At 37.6% G+C, this 27,419-nt stretch overlaps 1 protein-coding gene across 1 annotated transcript in view; it reads left to right on the top strand.

The window, feature by feature from the left end:
• LOC118586263 (B-cell scaffold protein with ankyrin repeats-like) overlaps positions 1-27,419 on the top strand; it is a 106,009-nt gene that overhangs the window by 47,498 nt on the left and 31,092 nt on the right. The window contains exons 3-5 of the mRNA XM_036191386.1: positions 7,573-7,724; positions 13,860-13,998; positions 18,361-18,500. Of these exons, the coding sequence (XP_036047279.1) occupies positions 7,573-7,724; positions 13,860-13,998; positions 18,361-18,500 (431 nt within the window). The remainder of the gene's footprint in view (positions 1-7,572; positions 7,725-13,859; positions 13,999-18,360; positions 18,501-27,419) is intronic.

Raw genomic sequence — 27,419 nt, 5'->3', positions numbered from 1 at the left:
GTCCCTTCAGAATTTTGAAAAATTTTAATAAAGGAAGAGAACTTTCTGTTTGCCTCAACAATTTGTAGAGGAGACTATTTCCAATACAATTTAAAAATTAAATAATTTATAATTATTATACAATTAAAAATATCTATAAATCATTTTGATGAGCAGAAATGCAAAAATCCAGCATTGAAAGATGAGTTTGTGTGTGTTCACAATATAATACAGTGTGGGTGGAAGTCTTGATGAACTGAAAAGAACAGTTAGCATATAAAGTATCATTGCAGCACATAAAGGTATTATATAGCTCAGATTGGCCTTGAACTCATTACATAGCCACAGGTGGTCTTGAACTCTTGATCTTCCTGATTCCACCTTCTACCATGCCTGATTTAGTCAGGACTAGAACAAGAACCCAGGGCTTCATACATTCTATGCAAGCACTCCATGAACCAAGCCACACCTCCTCTTTTAAAGTATTTATCTGAGGCATTTTGTCACTTTGGTGAAAATGTAACTAGCACAATCACTAACAAGTTTTCTGAAATGTCTGATTAAATAAAACTAATTTTGCCAATGTTGATATTCTTCGTATTGATCTTGGTGACTCTAATGTGACAATTTATTTATCAAGACATTGATTATTTTTAGTGATGGACAATACTTTTCTTGAAAATCATTGTCAATTTTCAGTTGCTATTGTACCATTTATGAGCATCCTTATTTGAACACTCACACATCACAAAGCCTTGCTCTCTCCACTTAACCCACAGAGAAGTACTGGCCAGTTCTTCTTATCTTTCTCTGCTAACTTTGGGAAATTAGAAAATATACTAGGCTTCACATGTTGCCTCACTCAGTATTTGTATCTAGTATGTTTTATCCAGAAAGAATCCATAGAATTTTATTCAGACAAAGGCAATTTGCTTCTTTCCCAGTAACAGTTGTATCAGGAGAAGTTTCTTTCCCAGTAACATTTGTGACAGGAAACGTTACTAGTTAGATTTTACTTTGTTACCAGGAGCTTTGGCTTCCACTAGTTTGATTTGCTTGTCTCAGGAGCAGCTGCTGGTCCATGTTGTGGGTCTGGGGTTTCTTTATTTTTGGAAAGTAATTTGCTTTTGAAAGCCAGTCTTATATTTGAAATTATGCTTTACAATCATGTTTTGGGCTCTATTTTCTCTGTTTGGGCATCTGTGTTCATCTAATTTCTGATTAACATCAGACTTTCAGAACTGTTCTAAGTTGGTTCTAACTCAGTGATACATGTCAATATATAATGTCCTAAAGCAATTATTTTCCTTAGACAATCTATAATATCTGGCTTGCATATTATAGAAGGGGATAGATGCATTTATTTAGTCTGATGTCTTGATCAATTCAGTCCTTGAAACAAATGTGTATAGTTTACTCTCTAGCTTATTCTGTAAAAATTATATTTCATTGAAGAAAAATCTAATTATATATATAATTTATGATATATAAGTATCACATTTATACATATATATGTATATATGAGACTGACAATCTGCCTGCTCCATTAAAAGGGCTACCACATATGCATATATATGTTAAAATGTAGAATCTAGAAATAGCCACCCCTGTGATTTTGATATAGAAATGGTTAGTTTATTCTCATTCATTCAAGAATATAAATGTGTTGAATTTCTGTCACATAGTACACACATATATTTAACACACATATTTATGCATGAACCTTTAAGTTGAAAATTTTGTGACTTGGATTCTTCAATTTATACTATAAAAGTGTTTCTCAATATTAAACACTGTCTGATAGAATTTTACTAGTGACATATTTTGTTTGTTTTCCTGTGGCCTAACTTGCTTCTAGTTTTCTGTTCACAGTCATAGAGACATCTCTTTTTGTACCTCCATGGTTGTATCCTTAGGATAAATGACACGCTCTTTTTAAGAAAAAGAAAAAAACATCTAAAGAGGAAAAAAAAGTCCTTTATAACCCAATATTACAAAGAAATTCTTTTTCAAAGGCACAACACTTGTATATGGTATGGTAGACTGATTTGCTTTACAGTCTATTAAGTAAAATTCGCCTCTTGGTTCTTACATCAATTAAAAATGACAGTTTTCTACAACTTGCATCTATTATGAATGCTGAAACAGAGACAGGGACAACTAAGCACAATGAAACTACTCAGCAAACAGTTGGAAATGGCTAGAGAAATAAAGGCTCATTTCAAACAAGACCAGAACTGGAAATTTGGGTGCTTTGTGCCCTAATTCTTCAACGTTCATAAAAGTGAAGCAAGACAAAACAGAAAGCAATTGTTCCTTCTTAAAAGTGACTGCAGTCTGCTCCATCACCTCCCTTCCCAGCTTGCCCAATCCTCATCCTCAGCTTGGAGCTAGTGACTTCTTGTTTGGACATGATTGATATCAAACTTCAGAGTGGCTCTAGGTTCTTGTGTCCCCAAACAAGGAATTGAGCCATTTGGAGCAGTTGGAGCAGAAGCAGAGATTATTTTCTTACAGAAAACAAAATTTCTGAGGGAAGAAATGAGCTAGGGCAGGAAGAAAGTTTATCTACTAAAGGAATTGGGTTCTTTGACTCATCGGCACAGCGCAGACTTTTCTGTGCATGTTTATTGTATGTTACACATGTCATGAGCATCCTATATTTCTACCAAGACTCTGTGGTTTAGTATTATAATACCTTTGGGGAAGGAATAAGATTGGTGTTGCACAAAGGAAAATATGAATAAAGTGAAAGTAGATGTTTTATTTTCTTTTTCTTAAAAAGAGCATGTCAGAAACTAAGCTGGACTAGCAAGGACAAAGGGCCAAAATGGCCTTTGTCTCTTCCCACTGACATAGGTGGCAGCTGTGTCTCACCCTGTTGTTTGAATCTTAGATGGTCTCATAATGAAAAACCTGGAGCCAGATATTGGGGTGAAAGCTGAAAGATCAGAAAAGCAGAGCAAGCCACAGCCACCACCTATTACCTCACTAATGCCACGAATCCTCTGACGGAAATCCTGAGATTTCACCCAAAAGGGTCTCAGCTGAACTGCTTTAGTTCCTGTTTCCTCACACCTTATGTACCTTTCTCCACCCTGCTATCACTGCCTGTGATTAAAGGCTTGTGTGCTTCCCAGTACTGGGATTAAAGGCCTGTGCCACCACTGCCTGGCTCTGTTTCCAGTGTGGCCTTGAACAAACAGAGATCCAGACAGATCTCTGCCTCCAGGGTGACAGGATTAAGGGTGTGTGCTACCACTGTCTGGCCTCTATGTCTAATCTAGTGGCTGGCTCTGTTCTCTTATCCCCAAGTGAGTTTATTAGGGTACACAATATATCACTACATCACCCCACTTCAGGTAGCTAGCTAGGCTTCACAATCTGATGAAATGGAGCAATCTGCATGGGGGATGTGTAGGATTTGGGACCTTGTTGGGCTGCCTACCTTTGATAGGAAACAATAATGACAGCAGATTGTTTCTCATAATTACCACAAGTTGCCTTTGGAAACTCTAGAGTACCTCTTGCACTGGTGGGGAGTAGCATCTGGTCTTTTATGACAACTTTTTTTCCCTATGCTAATTTTGTAAGTTTGCATAAGGCTCACTGGAACTCACCTTCTGCCCTATTTGCCTGCCAAGTAGTGAGGACAACATTCTAAGGCTAGCCTAGCAATCAGTACCTTTGACTCTTCTTCATCTTCATTCCCTTTAGTCAAAAATCACCAGGAACATACTGCCCTTGGTTGTTTGGATGTTATGTTTATTTTAATGAAGAGAAATACATCATGGAGAACCATTAGGTATCTCAGTATGAAGAATGTATAAGAAACTAACACAAAATTAGGCGGTTGTGTGAACTGCAGGAGAGTCCAGCTGCCAGGACTATAGCTCGCTTGTGCCACGAAATGTCACAAATAATTGGATAGTTGTATTTTCACTCTATGGTGAAAGACAAATCTACTTCCTCCTTAAAAGGCCCCAATGATGACAAACTGAAGTATGATCCCAGCAAAGTTCACCTCTGGGAGTCAATGAGTTTATGGGGTTAGAGCGCATAAGTGAGGGGCTATTTACTGGAACCTGGGGACTCCAAACCAACTTCACTGGGAAGTCTTTGACCAATGTGGGTGATGCCTTCCCCATAGCCGTGCTAATAGAGTTTCTCTCTCAGTAAACCTTTGCCAGCCTGTATATTCCAGCACCTCCAGAGACCCTGGTGCCTCGCGCAATTAGGGCAGAATTGCATACAAACAGGAGGAAGGTGCAGAGGGAACAGCCAGAATCTCAGATGAGAGTCCAGTGGTCTTCCCAAACCCCTCTCCTGGGAGGGAATGTTGCTGACGGACTAGCTAGTGATGATGAAGATGTTTTCTGGTAAGCAGGCACACATCTGATGAAGATGACAGCTGATTTGCTTAGAACACTGTATTCTCTCACACTCTAAGCAGCTAGAAAGCACAGATAGGAAAGGAGCAACATCTTTAATGCTGGTGGCCTTGAGTTTAGATCTCCTACCTGGGCTCCCAAACTCGGAAGCTTATAGCACTAAGCCTTAAGCACTGGAGTCTTATGGCTTTTGCCTTTCGAGGTGAGAGCCATATTGTTTTAGATTGCCAAGGCACAGGCTTGTTGTTCTAGGCTTATGCTGAGGACACTGAGCAACTAGGAGTTCTAGCTCCTGAACTTCGGTCACTGGGACTTTGAGTCCTTTGAATCCTTGGTCACTCTAACACTTCCATTTGGGAACTTTCAGTCTTCATGGTCTCAGAGCCTACCTGAAGATGCTCACAGTTTCTGTCTCTCAATGCCGTCATAATTCTTAGTAGTGATAGCTTCTTGCCTTCTGCTGTTGGCCACTCGGATGCTCTTATGGTGCCTCCTGTATCTCTGAGCTCTGGATATTATGGTCTTCACTCTGGGTTGTTGTCTGAAACTTTTTTCTTCCTTGCCAATGCTGCCAATTCTGGGGGTACAGGCTCTGACAGGGGTCTTCTCTGCACTGCCCATGATAAGACAACAAATGGACAAAACTGACCTACTAGGACAGGGGTTCTCAACCTATGGGTCATGACCCCTTTGGGGGTCAACTGGCTTTTTCACAGTGGTTACTTAAGATCATTGGAAAATGCAGATATTTGCATTATGTTTCATAACAGTAGCAAAGTTATAGTTATGAAGTAGCAATGAAAGCAGTTCTTTGGTTGGGGAGGCCACAACATGAAGAACTGTATTAAAGGGTCACAATATTAGGAAGGTTGAGAACCATTGTTTTAGGAGGAGATTTTAATGGGACTTGTCCCAGTGCTGGAGGTAAGGGTGACATCAATGTGTAGGAGAGAAGCCTCAAGACTAACTCCAAAAGAAGAGCAAACAGGCTCTTTTTACAGCTAGAAAAGAGCCGGCCATACCTGTGCTCAGATTATAATTCTACCAATCACAGCATGCCATACACTTTAATCATCACAGACCTTATACAAATCGCTAGCCTCATCTAAGTCTGGGTTTTTTTTTCCTGTTTATCATAAACTGTTGATTCACTAGGAGAGGCACTCTCTATCTTCCTTACCTAACTAGGACATGTCATCCTATGACATGATCCAGAGCAGCTGGGGCCAGGAAACTTTGGAGCAGCTGCAGATGACATCATCTAGTGGTCAACAGAGCTTGTCAAGCTTAAAGAGACGTTTTCTAGGCACTGAAGGCTGGAGTCCTTATGTATGACTAAAGTCATGCCTCTTGCTAATGTGGCATCAACACTGGAGATTCCTCAAGGCATCATTGAAATGTTCAAAGCAACTAGGTGACCAGAGTGAGATACAGAAGGTCACCTAGAGAAGGGTTGTTTAGTTGCAAGCTCCACACCCAGACTGGCATAAGGGAAGGGTCTATTAGCTGCCATTCAAGGGGCCAGATGCCTACTTTTTTATTTATTTGTTTATTTCCAGGAAAAGTGAAAAAAAAAAAAAACCAATGCAGAAATATCATCACCAATACTATTATTAACAGTATCTAACAGGATTTAACTCTCAGCTAAAGACCCATGAGAAGAGTTGCGTCCCTCTAACCTGTCACAGGGTCATTTTATGATTTTCTAGATTAACCACTTTACTTAGAAGGAAGGCAACTGTTCCAGTTTGCTTGGACTGACATGGGGTGGAGGATATCCTGGCCCATGGCATTTTCAGTACTAAAGTCAAAAAATCCTAGGAGAACTGGGAAGAGTGGTTGGTCCTATCTGAAGGCAGAAGAAAAGACACTACTCCTGGAACTGAAAAGAAGCAGTGGGCATTCATACCAGTCAGGGTTGGGGAGGGTCAGTCATCTTTGAAGAATGGATACTGTTTACGTTTGCAGCATGGCCTTGCCTCTGTCTTTATAATAGCATGAAAGTGCTGTTGCTCATGCAAGACTCCCTCCTAGAAAACCAAACTCTCTTCACTTTCCCATGCCAGTTTCTGTAGCGGTTCCCTTAGAGATGACCCTAAAAGTTACAGATGTCACCTCATTCTGAGAATCTTGATTTCAACCAGATGGACTGAATAAAGACACTTTGGGTTTTGAGTCACTGAGTGGTTAAAAAAAAAGTTCATTATTTAACACATTTTTTTCTTTCAATTGAGAACAATGTTTGAATAACTGAGACTAACTGCTGTTACTGCATGTGAAATGAGACAAACACCAGTCCCTTTACCCCTCTTTAAGCTCTGAAATTCATGCTAATATGTTCCATTGTTCCTAGAACTGCCATAAAGAACTCACTTGAATTGAACCACTTTTTTCACAGAACACTTAAATATTTTGATGAACACCCACGTTTTATTATTTTTTATTTACATATGTATCTACGTTATGTATATGCACAAATGTGTGAGTGGAGACCAGAAGTTGTCAGAGCTCCTGGAGCCGGAGTTACAGACAGTAACTGTAAGCTACTGGATATGGGTGCTGGACCTAAAGTTGGGTCTTCTGAAAGAGCAGTAAGGGCTCTGACTTGCTAAGTCACCCAGCCAGCCCTGTATTTCACCATTAAACTCAGTATATAGTGTTAGTTTACTTAATAATTGTTCCATAATTATGTTTTAGCCCAGCTTGTACTGGAACTCATTATGTAACCCAGGCTGGACTTGAAATTTTAACATACATGCCTTTTTCTCCTTGTAAATACTGGGCTTACACAGGTGTAATAACGATTCCCGGTTTATAATTAGTATTTAAAAATTAGAGTGTGTCATATGTTAGTATTCTGGCTTAGTTGTTCTAACTGAAATTTTTCTTTATAATTTTCAAGGTAAATAAATTTTATAATGCTTCATTGATTTATTAATAGCAATAAAAATGTGATATTTGGAATTTCTATAAACATGTGACCAGAAGATGAACATATAATCATATAACTGATATAGCTTAGTTGTAAGTGCTGTAATAGTATTTAGTCAAAAATATTATTTTAATGAATAAGATGTTTATTTCAACTATCCTACACTCAGCTTCTATACTTATGAAATCTATTCCACAGCAGTTTTTTTGTTTTTTTGTTTTTTGTAGTGGATGGAGTGATACTAATCTGTATTCTTGCAATTTTCCTCAGGTCCTGAAGACTACCTTGAGGTCAGCATTCCACCAAACCCAAGAGCAAAATATATGGAGGAGACAAGTGGACAGGAGGAAACTGATGACTTAGAAGCTTCCAGAGTGTCTGTGCCTCTGGCCCTGGTGCTTCCCGGGGAAATTCCATGTGAGGTCAGTGGTGATGGCCTTTATTGCATGTTGCTTTCATAAACACTAAATTTCACTGTGATAGAATTTGCACAATTAACCTAGCATTTTGGTTTACTCTTTTTCATAACTACAGTGTCAGAACCTAGATCTAGTACTCAGTAGGCATTTAATATATCTTTGCTGACTCACTGGACATTAGAGAATCTCCAAACATTTAATCTTATCAAATGTGACTTGACACTTTAAAATGATACATACATGCTACATGTATTAAGTACTTTTAGTAACTTGATTTTACAATAAGCAGACAGATATTTTATTTTCCAAAAGGGATATCCACTGTTGACTAGAACTTAAAATCACTCTGATGGCTGCTGATGGTCAGAGAAGCTGAACATTCTGTAGGGTTCTTTTAAGTCACTTTCTTGTCAGTTCTAGAGGAAGGAAAACCACTTAAAAACTACCAGAAATGGCGGGAATTTGAACTGTGTACTTGAACTGTATACTTTTGAGATACCAGACACAGATGCCCAGGCAAAGACAAGTTGCTATGTGGGTAAAAGAACAGATAGCTTAAGTTGGGTAGAAAAAAGTTAAAGAACCAAAGCTGGCAGCTCCTATGGAGTCAGAAATAATGGAAGAAACAGGAAAGAACTGTAATAAAAGCAATGTGATCTAGTCTCAAATAGATGAAATCAAAGTAGGAAATAAAATAACTCCAAGAGTAAAAATAGCTCCCCAGGAGTTATGCAATGATTCTAAATAGCTACTTTTAAAAATATCTGCAGCAGTAAAATTTGAGTATTATAAAACCCTCCCCTTACTAGTCACACAAAAAATGGAAGATCAATAGTAAGCTTCAGTTGTCTTTCGGCAGACATACCTTATGTAGATGACTAGACAGTGGTCCTTTAAATAGACCAGCCATTGGCTTTTTAAAAATATCTATGGATATAGAAATTTTTTCAGGCCTTATAAAGTTAAATTGTTTCAATATCAAATCCATCTTGAGAACTCTACTTTTTAAATGATCAAAAGATCACATAAAACATTTTAAATCCAGCATTATGCTCCAACATTTCAGAATAATCCCATCCTTTGGACCAAAAATAGTTATCACAGACAAATCTTGGGCTCCCAATAAGTAGATTTTAGTACAATCTGAATCCATATACTGTTGCCAAGCACCACAGAAAAGACCATTTGGTTCCAGCTGAGTGACAATTGTGTTTCTGGTTTCCCTGGAGAATGTTCAGTATATGCCAATTGTCTAAAATGGCAACCTTTGAACCCACCAGATTTCTGAGACATCTTCTAGTTAGTAGATGGGCAAAGACCAGAGAGCAATGCCCCTTCTCCTGAAAAAGGAACAACAGAGGTGTCTCAGGAATCCTAAAAGTTCCAGAACTTATCAATGTTATCTCTGACAGTTTCTAGGCCATTGGAAGTGGACCTTATTCACACCTAGCACTGTTGAAATCCATTTCATAGTTCTGTGTTTCTGTCATGTTGACATGGCCATGTGTTCAACGGGGGCACAGTCTTCCTTCCCTATGATGAAAGTTAGTTTGCCACCACCCACCCACCCCCATTGCTCCTTGCTGTACAATTGCTGGATCTGTGAACCCACTTCTGGTGGCATTTCCACTCACTGTATACTCTTGTTCTGCAGAAGCAGCTTTTGTACATTGCTAACTGAGGTGGAGCTTTAAGCTGTTTGCTGCCTGTGATCCTAGGAACTGGGGAGTATTGATCCTTCCACTGAGTAACCTTTCCCAGCCCCTTTCTGTCCACAGATTATCAATTTCCTAAGCCTTGACAATCTTATGCTGCTTCAAAAAACAGGAAAACAAGAAAAATAATATTTTTCTCTTTAGCATTGACCCACTATTTATAAGGGTTATTTATTCCTAACTCTTTGAGAAATAAATAAGTAGGAGTGTTCTGTGTAAGCTTAAACCTGTTTCTATGGGATTGTATACTTCTTCAAGTTTAGTATTCTAAGCCTCTTTTACTTGTTTATTGGTCAGACATTCTAGATTTTATATTGTGGAGGCACAAATCATAGGCAGTATGATGTTAGTTAGGTCTGCCAAAGGTACTCATTGTTCAAATGGCACATCCATCTTTATCTTCCTGATGAAATCCACATGGAAGGCATTAGCTCAATGGTGGCATCTAGACCAGCATCTCTTTGTGTATGCTGTCCAGTGCTTTGAAAATGTGACTCTATAAAAATCTCCAGCAAATTCCCGTGGAGTAGTGGTTCTCCACTTGGAAGAGTTTTGCCTTTCTTTTATATGGGGAGATGCAGGCAAACCTGCAAGTGTCCCCGATTATCACAGTTGCTACTGACATCTAGTTGATAGAAATTGGGAAGCTGCAAGCATTACATAATACACAAGGCATCTCATGACAGTAGCTCACCTCATCCAAAGTAGCAACCCTACTAAAGCTAAATCCTGTCTCTCAGCGTACACCTACAACAAATGAGTCACCTTCACTTCTGCCTAACAGTGGCACGAAGAACTCCGGCTCCTTCTTGTGGGTTATGTGAAGCTAGCATAGTTGTCCTTTATTCACTTTGTGAAAAATGTCTGATCTTTAATAGTGATTCCATTAACGCCTTCCACACAATTTACACGAAGCTTTCTGATGCACTGCAGTCTATTCTCTGAACCCTTCTCTCTCCTGCTATTTCTGAGTCCCCATCAAGAACTGGGCAAGGCTGTCTCTGTTTCCTCTGCAGAAGCACCAACCTCAAGACCAGTTAAGATTCTATTGGTTGTAGTATTAAGGCAACTCCATGCAGTTAAAAGGGAGATTTATTTTGTCAGGTAACTTATAAGTAAAGGGATAGTTTACAGGGTCCAGGAAAGGTGTAGTGCAGTCTGGCAGTGTTCTCTAGAGAACTCTGCTTAACCTACCTCCAGTGTCCAGGATCCCAACAAGAGGGCCGGCACATCAGGGTCTCCAGTCTTAAGGGCTCCTGTCTCAGCCCTGCCTTGTAGGCATGACAGTTACCAAAGCCTCAATAAGGGTAGTACTTCCAGGTCAAAGCTGGAACAGCTACCCACAACAAGATTCTTTTCTGCATCTAGTTTTATCTGTGGGGAAGAGCCTTCATTATCACAGCCCTTCTTTTTTCCCGATTCTTCTTCTGATATTATGAGACAAATAGGTGGCAACTGCAGAAACCTGTGCAGCAAGTTTACCAAGTCCCAGGAACCCATCTTTCTTGAGCTGGTATCTTTTAAAATAAAGCAGTTATGAATGTGTGAAAAAGCCATAGGTCACTGTGTTAGTGTGCTAACAGTGATCTACTGGGATCTCAATTTTCTATGTGTGTTTAAATTTCAGCCCAAACACCCAAGCAAATCCCCACTACATATGTGCTTTAATATAGACCAAAATGCACTCCTTTTGTTGAAATCTTAAGTTTTGTGAGCAGTATAGCAACCTTTAAAGTTTATAAGTGGTAATGATCATAACCCATTCTCTGTTAATTCTTAGACCCCTAGTAAAAGGCACAAACCCAAGAATCAAAAAGATAAAGCACTAAATGGTAGCTTCATAATTGATAAATACAAGTTTATAATATATGAACATCATAAAGCTTTCTCCTTGATTCAAATGTACCCATGTAACTGAAGACTGATCTTCTCTCCTGGGCTAGGCTCTTTACTGCAGGGAGATGCAGGTGTATGTACAGCCCAGCATGGAGGGTGCTAAGGAATAGGGCCTAGCATAGTCAATCCAAAGCTGTCATAGTTTTATAGAACTCCATTTTAATTCTTAGAACACCAGAGGATCTACTATGTCCATAATGCTCAGAAGGTATGAAAATGATATAAAGATTTTAAAATGCTATCAGAGTATTTTGAATGAGGAGAATTAGGAAAGAATAGAGAGTTTGACTTAGTTGTGGCGGGATGCAGATGGAGGTGTGAATGTGTTCGTGTTTGTTTGAAACTTCTGAATTGCTTGCAGACTAAAGTTAGAGGGAGGACCCTGTAAAATCTGAGGTGGACTTTGGTGGAAAGCACGATTATGAGAAGGCAGAGGAAAGAGCTGATCAGCAAGGCAACAATCACCTTTAAACAGAACCAGCTACTTAACTTGCAGTGCAAAATGAAAATGCAAAGCCCCTTGGTTCAGATTAGTTAGCATTTCAAGGCAATGACAGCAAAATGTTTAACATTAAGAGCAGAGCTCTGTGAGCCCCAATACTGTGCAGGTCTTGGACCCAAGAAACCAGCCCAGGGTACAAATGGAAATGTGGGTATTTTATTTAGGGTGTCTTCTATTTGGAATTTTTTGCTGGATGGTTGAAAGGTGGAGTCCTGCCCTCTATTAAGGAGGGAATCTGGTACATAATAAGCAACGTATTTGGGGCTGCTCATGCATGAGAGTGAGGTGTCTTAGAGAATAAACTGTTTGGAGAGCACACCTGTGCTTACCAAATCCATAGAGTCAAAGAAGGAGGGACTTGGGTACTGAAAAGATCTCTAAAGAACTATCGAAACCTAGTAAAGGCTATTGCAGACCAGGCTGAAAATGAAATGTGAAGTCACTGTTTGGGGTTGAGGTGCCAGATGTGAGGTTATTAGACATATGAAGAACAGATGGGACCATGGGATCGTGTTTTTTAATCTGCTGACATGTCACATGTTCCAGGGACAGGAACAGAGATCCCTTTGAGGTAGGATCTGTTCCCTGTGTATAGTTGGAAAAGAGAAATTTAAATAAAACTTGAATAAATATTTGGGATGTGACTGTGGTGAACACTGGTTCAAGTGGGCCTGAGCATCAGATAAGAGATTGGTAGCATCGACATACCACTTCTAGAAAGGCCTGAGGATAACACACTAAGGTGTAAGTCTTATTGGTGTGTGATTTTGCTTCAAGAAATGACAATAGATTAGGAAAAATTTAAGTTGATGGCTTTTTAACAAATATGATATCGTGAAAATGTATCAGCGGGTTTCCTATATACTGTCAGGGTGAAATTTACTATAACAACAGCCTTTAAGAGATGATACCTGAGACAGTCATAAAATATTTTACTTTTCACAGTCAGATAGGATAATATAGGAAATAATGTAAATTTGATAGTTAGATAATACTTAATAGTTTTTTAATACAATCCTAAATTGCTCTGCTTATAAACAACAGTAATCTCCATTTCAGTTCTGGGTGGTGGTGTGCTCATGCGCGGTGTGTATGTGTGTATGTGTGTGCACGTGCGCATGCATGTGTGTGTGTGTGTGTGTGTGTGTGTGTGTGTGTGTGTGTGTATCTGTGTTTTTTCAATTAGAGGTCAAGGAAATATTCTTAGATAAAAGTGTTTATCATAATTTCTATAAAGTAGACATCCAATAATGTTTATCAATTCCCACTCTCTATATTGACTGTACCCTTCCCAATTGTTATATTTTTTTGCCGGATTTAGTTCCCAAAATGTGGTTTTCATATTTTTTCCTCTGTTTGCCGATCAAACTTCTCCAACATAATTAAATCTTGAAACTTTCAGCTGTGTAACTTTAGTGATTTCAGACGACTTAATGGGCCCTTGTATAAGTGAAGAACACCCAGAGAACTACACACACACTGTGGAACTATACAACATTAATATCTTCAGTATATTTTAATTGTAAGAGGTCTTAAAGTTATATTTGTTAGGTTTTTACACACACACACATATACAGAGAGAGAGAGAGAGGGACAGAGGGAGGGAGGGAGGGAGAGAGAGAGAGAGAAATGATACTATTATCAAGATAACGCACATGGGAAAGGAATTGCTCACTGGCTTAATTACTGTAAATCTCCTGGCCTGTGAAATGGATTGGACACCCTGGGATGGGAAGATATATGCAGGAAGAGACAAGGGTAAAGGAAACAACTGTGTTCTCTCTGTTTTTCGGTTGCAAAACATGGTTTGAAGCTGGAAGAGGATTTGATAGATATCAAAGTAATAAATGTAAAATGCAAGGAATCATGCATGTATATATTTATATATTAACATGGTTGAAAAATACAAACAGGATAAACTTATTTACCAATAGTTTGAAGATTTTAATCACTAATAAATGTTTTGGGCACTTTGGTGAAGAACAACTCTTTGACATGTTTAACCTATACATTTGTACTTTACAGAATCCTGGTGAGATATTCATTCTGTTGAAAGATGAACTAATTGGTGAAATTCTGGAAGTTGAATTTATATCGAGCAACAAGCGCCTCAGAACACGGCCAGCACGTTGGAGTAAGAGTGTCTGGTGCATGAAAGCTGTAGGTGAGAAACTTTGTGTTTTAATAATAATAAAACCTCTCCCCGTGTTCCTTTCCTGTGATTTATGGTAAATGGTTTCACTTCCCTACAGAAACTGAGTTTGCTCGGCAGGTGCTTCCTGTGTTAGTTCTCACATGTTCAACGTTGTTATTATTAATCTGATTTGCAAAAGTGAGATTGTATAAATCCTTATAACTTGGTTTGTAAACCATTTAGGGAAATGGCTGCCAGTAACATCAAACATCACTAAATATGTCAGTGGAGAGTATTTTGATATATAGTAGCTACTAAATATGGAATTAAAATTATTTCCTTTATGCAGCATGAGGATTCACAGATTTTTTTTTAATTTTTATTAAAGAACTTAATGTTTTCTTTTGTCTCCATTCCAAGCTTTGGAAAGTTTTAGCTGTTTTATAAAGTGTAATTCTTTTTCATTATTTCAGAAATTTTCTTCTCATCATTTCCTCATCTCACTTGTGAAGCTAATCATCTGGTTATGCATATTTGTTTGCTCCATACTAAACTGTATTAGACTCCCAACACCTAGTTTGAGCAGCACATAACTGCTTGTATTTCCAGCTCCTGGGGATCTGACACCCTCTCCTGGCTTCCACAGGCTTATACCCACACACAGAGGTACAGGCATCTGCACTCACACATACCCACATGCACAAAATTAAAACTAGAGAAAGTAAATATTTTTAAAAATAGAAGACTACCTGTTTCTGTCCTATGGCACATTTTCTAAAATCAGAGCATAAAGTTATGTAAAACTTCAAAAATTATGAGCTTTGTAAATACTTTACATAAAAATATTTCATCTCATAAATGTGGAAATATAAAATATTCATAATTGTAAAGTATATTAAGTACATCCTGAGCTCGTTATACAGTTCATTTATACTTACAAGCCAGCATTGTTTGTTTACATGAGTAGCTTCTCTATGATCTCTGCGCTGGCATTGGAGTTGGGCTCTCAGAAACAAAGCTGTTATTCCAGTAATATGCAGACATCCAGACACTGTTTCTTGGTGTGGAAAGCATGCAGAAATGTGACGGGAAGAACCCCCCTCTGTTTCTCTTTTACTTTCTTGTACTTAGCCCCTATTATCCTATGCACATTTTTTTCTATGTCACATTCTTAAATGATGTAATGAATAATACTTTGTAAGTAATTAGTTCCAGAGTTCAGTCTGAATCTAGTTAAACTAAATCAATACAGAACCATCAATATTACAAATTAAGAGGTACTTAAATAATATTTCCCAAGTAGCAGATCAAGATGCCAAATGAAAGTATCCATATTACTTAATAATGGTTTTGATTGATATTCATGCCAGGCATTGTAGAAAGGATAAAAATACACAAAAGTTCCTGAAACAATTAGAAGAACCTATTTTAAAAACATTTCAAGACATTGAGATGGGTTAAAAAATTTTAACTATGAGATACTTCAAAGCATAAGCAAAAAATGCAAAAACAGACATACGAAAATTTATTGAAAAAAGAACTTTAGCACAGCTGAGGAAATGATTGGCAGAGTTCAAAGACAGCTACAGAATGGGAGAAAGTGTTTACAAACTACTGGATAAGAGATTAATATCCAGTGTATATAAGAACCTCAATAACAACAGAGTAATCCTATTACTTCTTGTGCTGTTTTTGATGTTATTTCTTTTAATTCTGGTATGTTTGTTTGTGTTTTATTGGCCTTTTTTTTCTCCTTAAGAGAGAAAGGAGGCATAGAGCTGGGTGAATGGGGAGGTAGGCAGAAGATGTGAGGAGATGGGAAAGAGAAAACTGTGATAAAATATATTGCATACATTTTCACTTAAAAAAGAATAAGAAAATCATGTAAATAGACCCTTAAAAGAAGTGATCAACAATTATGTGCCCAAATGCTCAAGATCCCTAATCATCGGAGACAAAGTCTCCATTATGGCTAATCTTGCTACATTGTAATGGCTGTTATCAAAAAGACAAAAAGTAATAAATCCTAAGGAGGCGTGGAGAAGAGAATTTCCACACCATGTGTGAGAGTGTAACAATACAACATTATGGAAAGAAAGCCTTCTTAGGAAATGGAAAATAGCATTGTCATCTGACCCTACAGTTCTGACCAGGGGCATACCCCCAATGGAAAAAAATAATTCTATGAAGGAGGAACCTGAACTCTCATGTTGGTTGCAGAACTGTTCACAATAGTGAAGGAATGACATTAACCTATGTGCTCATTAGTAGAGAAAAGGATAAAGAAGTTGTGTAATTTATATGTGAAATAGTATGAATATTATTCAATCATATGAAAGATGAAGTCATGTATTTGTAGCAGCTTGAATGAAAATGAAAAACAATAAGTGAAACAAGCCATTTAGAGAAAGATTGATACCACCTAGTGTCATTCATTTGTGGAATTTGAGCTGAACTAAATCTTAAAATTTAAATCAATAATTTTTGACTTTTTGTAAGAGATTATACTACAACCACATGTTTTCAGCTGGTAGCAATACAAAGAAAATCTAATACCATATTCAGTGATACTCAGAAGGAAGAACATTCTCACACTCTTTTCCTAGGTAAAATTTCTTGCCCTGTGACCCACTTCAACACTACAGTCTGAGCTTTTTGCCTGAGAAAATGCCAACCAGTTTGGTGACCATCATCCTTTCAGTTTAATAATTTTATGTATCTACAATCACTTGATCTTTCCAGGGACCATTTTTTTCCTAATGGCATCTATGGCTAAAGCAATTTGAAATTACAATAGTTCCACCTTATATATAGCTAAGCCTTGAAAGCATGCTAAAACTTTCAACTAGAAATACTAGCTAATTTCTGTGCAGAAGAAACAGAATGTTCCTCTGGTACCAGTAATACCATGAGGAAACAAACCTAACAGCTGGGGGAAATCTAATTAAAAGTTGAAAGAAATGTGTAATACATGAAGAAAAATATTGACTCTTTATTAATGATAAAACTGTGCTCTAGATAATGTAAATTGTAACTTCACATCTCATGAAAAGTAGTTCAGGAGATACGGCTTACTGTGCTGAACTTGCATGAGAAAGAAATTGATCAGTAAATTTCTGTTTAGTTTATGATTTCTAGGTATTATAATTCTGGAAACAATTTTAAAGTGTTTTAAGCTTAGTTTTATATAAAATCTGCTGAAATCAATTTTATTTGGCTCTGACAACACCAACTTCCTGTTCACCTCATTAGTTCATGGGATGCTTGTTGTAGACTTGGCTCTGTTGTGGTTTCTCTTATTCTTTATTGGGTGTCTATTTCTTTGGGAAGAGAGTGATACATTTTAGCATGTATCATTTTATAACACACGTTAAGTGTCTTATCAAGAATGCAAAGATGGAAATTTTAGCTCCATGATCTTGTTCTGTTTAAGATTTTTTTTTTTTTTTTTGGCTTTGAATTTACCTGAACAAAATGATGACAGATGTGCTAACTTCATGAGATGACTCAAAATTAGTGTCTAACCTTTAAGAAATTAAACATTCACAGCTGTTCAAGGATGTTGGTCTTTTCATTAAACTTCTTCTGAACCTCATATTTTAAATGACATTTTTTAAAAGAATTTGAGAAATATCTCTATGGCAGAGTGGAAAGCTATTAAAATTTGTCCTTCAAACAGATCTAAAGACAAATTTTGCTTTATTTGTTACACAAAAGCATTACTCTAATTGAAATTATTGTTTTTTAAAAAATTTTTAATGGAAGTCCACAATTTTTTATATAGCTCTAACATTGCTGACAGTAAAATTCAAGGTATGGTTTGTCAGTCACTTTGAACAACTTGTTTACAGAAAGACTTTGGATGAAGGGTGGATAGATGAATAGATGGATGGAGTAAACAGAATCCTGAAGATTCTGGATATACTTACTTTCCCCAGGACTTCTCATGCTAATCAATTGCAAAATGTTCTGTAATTTCAATATATCTTACTTCTTCTACACACATTTCTAGAAACTGGCATGTAATGAATGGATTTCTTTATCACAAAAATGAAATAAATTCCCAAGCTTAAAGAATAGATTCTCTTTGCTAAATTCTAAGGAATTATGTAAAGATTATTAATATCCTTACAAAAATTATATCAATAGGGAGAAATAATTTAGTGCTTTGCTTTTTTATATAATTTTGGCATGTTTTTGTCTTGGAAGTTTATTTAATCTAAATGTGTATATTTTGTGTTTTTTAAGTACTGAATATAGAAAAAAATATTCCAAATACTGGAGGTTAAATGCTGGAATGTCAAAAAGGCTTCCTTTGAAGTTTAAGTCATAATGATACAATGTGTGCATTATACTTGGCACTTAGCTTTACTCTTGTTTGTGTTTTGTAAGATTTTCCTGCTGGTTCAGTCACTGTCAACATCCACTGTGATGGAATCATCAAGGCCACAACAGAGATTAAATACTGTTCAGCAGCAAAAGCCATAGAATGTCCATTTAGAACGTCAGACCCATGCAAGATTTTATGCCAGGTAAGTTGATCTTTCTAACCAGCTAATCACACCGTGCACTAAAGGGCTAATGCAGAAAGGGAGGGCTCTTGATTTGGGGTAGGTGTGATGACACACAGGAAGGAAGAAGTCAACCTCTGAGGGCCAGAGACACAGACAAATCACTTTGCCTCAGTCAAGTCATTCCCAATACTGCCAGCCTGAGACAGCCTGTCTGTTACAGCCTGGCTATCATGACAGGCTCAATTTAAAGCTGTTATGGAGCACATAGATAATAGAAGAAAGAGATTCAAAGAGCACCCTTGAGAAATGAATTTCTTTACTTAGATGTGAACAACACAAAACAAAAGAAAGTCAGGCCATGTATCTGATCCTGTAACACTATGTCAGACAAACCTAACTACCACCAAACAGGGGAACTTGCATCTACTTTAACGTGGACATTTTTCATTTTTAGATTATTCTTAGTTTAATTCACTGATACCCGACAGTAAACATGATTGAATCATCCATCTTCTTTAAGATAACCTTCTGTATGGTATGTGAAGAAGTATCCAAGGCCCAGAACTTCGTCTTGTGTGATAAAATCTGGCTCAGGGATGGGGACTTTATGAGGTATTGCTAGCCTCCTTGAACAGCCCATATATAAGATTTTCTTCCTATCATTGCCCAGACTTTTTCCTACCAGTTGTGGGCATATGGAAGAATCTTAAGGACTCTTCAGGAAGCTTAAGCCATTAGTTTGGTTTCTGCAGTTTTTTAAACTTGACCCACTTTTAATAGGAAGAAATCTAGCTTAATATGAAAATGTATCACTTACATGTTTATTCCATTGACTTTCAGAATAAAATAAATATTAACTAATGTGAACTAGAGAATTCTAAGACTTGATGTTCCATGAAAAGTACAAAACATTTTTTGCTACTTGTCAGTTAGAATTATAAACTTCACTTAATTGTCTTGCTGGGAGAGGAGGGCAGAAGGGAGTAGAAACAAAGGGAGAATTGGTTCAGTTGAACAATGTGATCTTCACATTTACCATGAAAAGCCCTTTGAGATCTGTAACAAAACTGTCAACGACAGTGATGTTGACAGACCGCCATGAACCTAATGTGATTGGCACTGGAGGCTTTCCTTATTTTGTGTGACACTTTCTTCTTTGGCATTCTTCTTTATGAGTGTCGCATTTTAGAACAATGGGAAAGGCAAATGTCTTAGAAAAGGACAGAGAGTGAAATACCATTTGTCAGCCTGGGAAGTCTGAGGACACTTGACAAAACATCTATATTGCAGCTGCCCAACAAGTGCAAACATAATAGCTTGAAATATAGATTGCTTCATTTTCTTGTGACAAGTCTACCTTGCCTTCTACTAAAAGTTCTATTCATAACTAACATTTAATAAAGGGGAACTTCAGAATTCTCTGTCTACAGCTAGTGTAGAAGTAAGTAGTCTCCAAATACATATCTGAACCGGGTTTAATGCCAGGAGACAGTGTGTATATAGTGAAAATTAAATGTAAGACTTCCTGATACATTTTCAGAATAAAATAATGTGTAAATCATGATTTCCTCTGTAGCTTGAAGTAAATGTACAGATTTTAGGAAATTAGAAAAAAACTCTGTTTATCTTTACCCTGTGTCTAAAATGAGAGATGAGAAGCACTATGGCCATGCCTTGGTGTTCCCTCTTCCCCAAGTCCAGGGGCCTGTAAGGGAAGACAGACTCGTTCCAGACTTGCTCTCAGGGTCAGCATGTGCACCGAGTCTCCAGAGGCAGAACTAGTCCAGTCTGTAGACAACAAACTCCCGGCTGGCAAAGAGGCATATTAGAGTTAGGGTGAATGTACCTGGATGAGGAGAGATGTGGGGATTTTGATGCTGACCTCAGGACCCAAGAATTACTGGAGATTAATGCAAGTGCACTAGGCCCTAGGGCAGTCCAAGTGTTCCATCAAAGACTAGAAAGGGCTTCAGTTCCTTTCCCTAGAGCATACACTGTATGTGGACTGGGGTTCGTCTAAATCTGCACACATTCTCTGTAAACTCACTGGCATGCTGTAAGAAAGATCCTACATTTGATGGAGGAGGAACCACAGAGACAGTTCCTTAGGATTTTTGAAGGCCAATTGTGTACAAACTGCTTTTCTGAGTTCATATAGAACACTGTGGTGATTATTCCTTTCTTTTGATGCTGTCACTATACCCAATAATTGGTGTACTTTGCAAATGGCCCACTGAATACCTCTATTCAAAATCTAACATACATTGCAATCATACTTATTATAATTATTGTTTATTTGTAAGAAAATGTACTAACAAGTGTGAATTTACCCTACCTGCTTGGCTGAAATGGCATACAGTAGGATCTGCTGTGGGCTTCCCTGCATGGTTTAATGGCAGATATTATTTCAGTAAACATTAAATTATTAACAAGATCCTTCTATAGTCATTTAAGTGCTATTGAGCATATAATGGTATAAACCCAGTGTGAATTTGAGGAAGGAATAATTAATGAGAAATTTGTGGGTTTTAGTTTTCAGTTTTCCTAGAACTCACAATAAGAGACTTTGTATGTCATTTAAAAGCTATTGAACATATATGGTAATATAACCATTCTATGAAATTTAATAAAGAATTATGAAAGAACTGGTTTTGTTTTGTTTTAATGATGTCCATTAGGTTTTAGAACACTTTACCTCAGTGAACTTAATGGTCTCCTTAAATCAGTTCATCTTTCTGTCTTTCAGGGGTGATAAATACTAAAATCCCAGTACAAAGCCTAATAAAGTTTCAATTATAGTGCATCACTTAAGACAGAGAGCATGAAATATTCCAATGAAAAACATCTAACTTAGTTTGGAAGGATAATTAATATCTAAATACTGTAGCTAGAAATACTTTAGTTTACCTTTAACTGAGATAATTAAAACCTGAGTCTTTCTTCCCATTTATACAACTGTCTTGGGGACAGTAAAAATGTTACTTTGTAAAGAAATCACTAAGTAAGGTATATAAGTGAAACTAGGTAAAATGCTAAAATACCATAGTAATTATTGATCAGAATATAATCATCCTGTTTTTAAAAGAATTTTAAATGATTTTATTTATGTTTATATGTGTATATCTGTTTGGGTATCTGCCATATCTATGTGCGTGCCTGCAGAGGCCAGAAGAGGGCATCAGATTCTATGGATCTGGAGTTGTAGGTGGTTTGAGCTGCCCAACATGGGTGCTGGGAACTGAACTTGGTATCTCTGGAAAAAAACAAGTGTTCTTATCTGCTGAGCCAGCCCTCTAATCCCATTCAAAAAATCTTTGAAATATAAGAAACAATTCTTAGCTACACCTCTTTTCAGTAACAGGAAACTTTGTGTTGCATATCTTGATCAGGCTATATATTTTACTTTACACACAGTAAATGTTATATTTGTCTCCTCATTAGGTGTACTTAATTTCTTTTTATTAAATTGAATATATGATTTAATCTGTGACTTTCTGCTTATAAATACATATTAGTAATAGTTTTTATTAGTTCTTTGTGAATTTCATACGGTATATTTGGATCATATTCACCTTTCCTCCCTAACTCCTCTCACCCAACTCTGTATCTCTTCTCTCTCTCTCTCTCTTTCTCTCTCTCTCTCTCTCTCTCTCTCTCTATATATATATATATATATATATATATATATATATATATATATATATATATATTTATTAAGCCTGTCTACTCCAATTCATGATATCTAAATACTCTTGGGTATGGGACTTCCTATAGAGAGCAGTCCAGCTACCAGGGATCACACCATTAAAGAAAACTGAGTTCCCCTCTCCCAGCAACTATCAAACATGAATAGCACTTCAACTGGGGTAGGTGTGCACCACTTACCCTCATACTGGGATTTTTGTCTGGCTGGAGTGTGCACAAGTCTTACACAATGCTGTTGCAATCACTGTGAGTTGGTGTGTAATCTGCACATTGTGTCCAGAAAACACTGTCTCCTTGTAGTCCTCCTTCACCTCTGGCTGTTACAATCTTTCTACTGCCTCCTCTGTAAAGACCCCTGAACCTTGGGGGGTTGGCATAGACATCCCATTTAGGGCCGAGCACTCTGTAGTCTCTTATTCTCTGCACATTGACCAGTAGGAGGTCTCTGTCTTATTTTTTATCTACTTCAAGAAGAAGTTCTTTAAGAGCACTGACTGTCCAAATAGACCCGGGTTCAATTTCCAGCATCCACATGGCAGCTTACAACTGTCTGTAACTCCATTTCTGGGGGATCTGACACCTTCACACCAATGCACATAAAAATATAAGTGATGCTGGGTGGTGGTGGCACACACCTGTAATCCCAGCACTCGGGAGGCAGAGGCAGGTGGATCTCTGTGAGTTCAAGGCCAGCCTGGTCTACAGAGCTAGTCCAGGACAGGCTCCAAAGCTACAGAGAAACCCTGTCTCAAAATAAAATAAAAGTGAAAGAATAAATTATTTTAAAAAAAGAGGGAGGAGGTAACACTGCCAGTGGCTGCCAGGACAAGGAAGATGTAGGGTTCCAGTAAGCCACGAGTCATGTGGCAAAGTCTAAATTAATAGAAATGGGCTAAATATAAGAGTAAGAGTTAGACAATGGTAGGCCTGAGCTAATGGCCAAGCAGTTTAAATAATATAAGTGTCCATGTGTTTATTTTATAAGTGGGCTGTTGGACTGACAGGGTTTGGTGGGGGCTGGAGAGAAGGTCTCCAGCTATAGACAAGGGCTAAGAGATGCACTAATTTATGAACAGTAATAAATCCTCAGGGTTTGTTTTAGTGTGCTATGTACATTTAGCAAATATTTAATACAATGAGACATTATTATGAATTGGTTCAAAAGTATTCCTCCAAATCAAACACCAGCTGATGTCAAGACTGGAAGATGGTGGAAATTTCAGGAGATGTGGGCTAGTGGGATAGAGTCATAGGGATGCGCCCTGTAAGGACAGATCTTTCCATAGACCCTGATTTTCTCTCTTCCCCTGCTTCCAAACTGCCAAGCAGAGCAATTTACTTCAGCCATATACTTCTTCCATGGTGGTTCTGCCTTGGTATAGGAATAAAAATGGTAAAGCCAGTTGACCACGAACTGAAACATCTGAAAATATGAGCCAACACCAACTTTTCTTCCCCTGTCATTTCTCTCAGGCATTTTGTTTCAGTGATGGAAACCTTGACAATATAGAAGTCAGTAGGATTGGAGTGAGGAAAGGTTCTGCCTTGGGAAACTAACATGGTGAGAATTTGCCCCAATATGCTTCTATATCCTAATAGTTTATTTAAAGGGTAATTTCTTAACCCAGTGAAGCTTGTGCCTGTGGCTGTTTCCTTTGAAGATGCTCTTCGAGAGAGACTGGAAACACCTTCTCTTTCTAGTGATTTTCTAAATTTTCCATTAGACCCTTGGCTGTCTCAGAATATCTATGCAAACCTTCCTGTTTTCACCAGCCCCATTTGATACAAAGCACAAATGCAGGGAGCACCACCATTGGCATTCAGTGCGCTCACATGCAACCAGCTTCTAATGCCTCATGGGACAGGAATGTTCAAACTCATTTCAATGCACATGGTACAAGGTCACAAATCGTTTCCAGAACCATCTCTTATCAAAGCATTCCTCTGTGATTCTTCACTGTATGATCCTTTAACTCTATTCATGTAGGTTTCTGTGTGCTCTCATCCATCCCAGGCAAAAATATAACACTGCTCTTCCTGTCACTCAATGTGCTTGGTTAAAGCATGGGCTGTGTTTTTCATCTTTGTAAAGCACCATCTTTCACACAGTTACTTCCTTGTATATGGGACACAGCTAGTATTTATTACTTCAGAGTATGAGGAAAACTCAAGCAACACCTCTGGTATTATTTGAATAACATAGTGAAAAATATAGACCAAGTATGCAAAGAAGATGTCAAGAGAAGTGAAACTACCCCCTGAAAATACCTTGTGGTTCATCTGTAAAATGATCTGCTTATACAAGCATGAGCTCTCCAAAGTGTGTTATACCAGGCATGAGAAGAATTGTGCTGTAATTCATCTTTCTTTTGCTACAGGAGTGGATCTTGAGTTAGTACATTTTGCTATTGCCTTAGAGACCATACAAAAGCTATCTTGTCTTTCCTATGAATATTAAAGAAATATTGTTATTGAAAAATGCCTGAGATCTTAGCTGTCTTCTGAAAGGCTCCATATTTTAAAATATCTCCTTTCTGGATGTTAGCAACATGGCAAAGAGGAGATTTGGATGGGTCATGGGCATGAGTTATAATTCTTATTAAAATGGCAACCACTTAATTAATAGAAGATGCTAAAGGACTTTTTCAGATGTCCAATGAAGAATCTAGAACTCTTGTTCTCTGTGGTTTCTTCAGACTCAAATATCTCATAAGATATTTCAGAGATGGAATGTTAGATTACTAGATTGTAACAATTCTCTTTTCAAGAGGTTTGACTTTCAAATATGTGGAGGTTCTCCATGTCTTTTTTTAAAATTAAAGTTGAATAATTATGCACATTGTCATGAAACAATATGATATTGTAACACGTGTCCACTGCAAACTGATAAAATACAGGTTATAATCATTCTATCCTCATCATTTCTCATTTGTACACTTCAGGTGCCTCCCCAATGTCCTTCACATAGGATGTAGTAGGTTATGGTTAGCTGTGACCACTACACTGTGCTCTGAATATTAGAACTCATCTCTTCAGTCTGTGTCTCTATGCACCCACTAACCAGCCTCCTATGGCTGCCACCCTCATACTCTCCATCCTCTGCCAGTCACTGGTCTCTATCCAGACTGAGGTATTCCTGCATCTACCAATGAGAGAAAGGGTAGTGTTTGCCAAATTGATGAGCTCCAGATCCAGTAACAAACAGTTTAAAAACAGTCACTAGGCATGTGGCTGTTTGTTACATAGCTTGTTGGGCAAATGAATGAAAGGCTCAGTGAACTGTACACATTAAGCTTCTCTCCCAAATTCAAATGATCTGAGCCTTGTGTTCCAACAGGCAGTGGCACACAAGCACATGGTTTTGTGAAGTTAGTGGAGTATGTATGAAATATTAATGCTTTCAATGGAAGCAAAAAGTGAAAGGCAATTGAGGGATTGGCCAAAGAAAATGATTGAAGGAACAGAAGTAAGAGGACCAGTGCTGTTACATAATTGGAAAATGGCTCCCCAGACAAGCCAAAGGAATAATGCCAAAACTCCTTTAAGAAATTGTACCATAATTTCATAAGCCATTAAAAAAACCCACTTCTTTGAATACATGTTACACTTATTTAAAATCTTGTCTTATTTCATTACATACTTAGCAACAAGTTGTTATAAATTATTAATAATAGATGAGGATGAGAAAGCCAGTCTCTTTATGCTTTAGTTGATGATCATGATAAAATGGTCTCTAGATTCTAATCTGTTTTCTCATTAGTGTCATTAATTATATTATGATACAACCTTCATCTGGCATATGGCCACTCAGCTAAATATTACACTTCCTCCTTTGCAGCCAGAAAGTAGACCTATGTCTAAGTTAACCCCAGTGACATGGCATGTCCATGACAGCTGCATGCAAATTTAGAAACATTTAGAGAGGCAGTCATCCTTTCCTGGCACTGTATTTTCTACTAATTGTCTGAAAGGCCAATGTGAGAGCAATAGACAGGCCATCTTCAACTAGAAAGACAATAGGAAGCAGTTAAATCAACAAGCCTAGATCCTCAGGTACAGGGAATTACTGTGTCAGCCCTGGACTGCGGAATTGCTGGTTTCTATGTTTAAAAGGCACAGGCCTCTATCTTATTTATTTAAGGTGCTGCCCCTTTGAGTCTTTGTATTACAGTAGCAAAACTTCATCCTAAATAATTGAAAAGCTATGTGTTTTCACATTAGAATTCTAGATGTGAATAACGACAGAATGATGTGTGTGTGAGCAGAGGAGACATCGCATGGAAAGCTGACTTTCACACAGAGTTCTCTGCTGACTTCTGTTTAGGTTGGAGTGATTTTATTTCACTGATATCTAAGAACTCCATCAGAAAATGTAGAGAAAAGCAAATAATAGTTACTGGATATTTCACCTAGTTACTGGTGTTCTCATATGATGCTATCAGTTATAGATTACTAAGATTCACAAAGATCTAGATCAGGATTTCAAAATAATTTTCCTGCCATATTATTTTCAAGTCAATTAAGGGGATTCTGTAACTATGCACATATCTAATCAGCAACAAATACAAAATAATGTAAAGTCTTAAGTTGCCTTGTGATGTTTATTTCAGTATTCATGGCCACAATCTTAAGAAATGACTCATTCAAAAGATAGAAAAATTAAGTTGACTAGGGAAAATATCATATTGCTTTTAGTAAAGATCTATCCTTTTAAATTAACTTAATAACTTCTTTAAAGTGGAGAAAAAGATACTGAAACTTTGCCTAACCCTCTAAAGCAGTGGTTTTCAACCTTTCTAATGTTGTGACCCTTTAATTCAGTTCCTCATGTTGTGGTGATCCCCAAACATAAAATTAGTTTTGTTGCTACTTCATAACTGTAATTTTGCTACTGTTTTGAATTGTAAAGCAAATACCTGTGTTTTCCAATGATCTTAGGCAACCCTTGTGAAAGGGTAGCTCCAACACCAAAGGGGTTGTAACCCACAGGTTGAGAACTGCTGCTCTGAAGCATATTTGTTTTTCACTGGTGTACTTACCTTCCTCTTTTTAAGCTGCAGGAAGAAATTATAAAATATGTGATACAAACTGTTTATCAAATTCCTCTTTAAATGGCTGGCCTGGCTTACTTTCCTGTCCTTCTCCATGAACAGTGGGACAAAAGAGGTGACTTTAGTTTCCTTCCCTCAGATTTTTAAGCACAGAGCTTGGTTCAGGCACACTCTGTTCAGT

The sequence above is a fragment of the Onychomys torridus genome, chromosome 6 (genome assembly GCF_903995425.1).
Source record: "Onychomys torridus chromosome 6, mOncTor1.1, whole genome shotgun sequence".
Classification (NCBI taxonomy): domain Eukaryota; kingdom Metazoa; phylum Chordata; class Mammalia; order Rodentia; family Cricetidae; genus Onychomys; species Onychomys torridus.
This window is presented reverse-complemented; position numbering and strand designations above follow the sequence as displayed.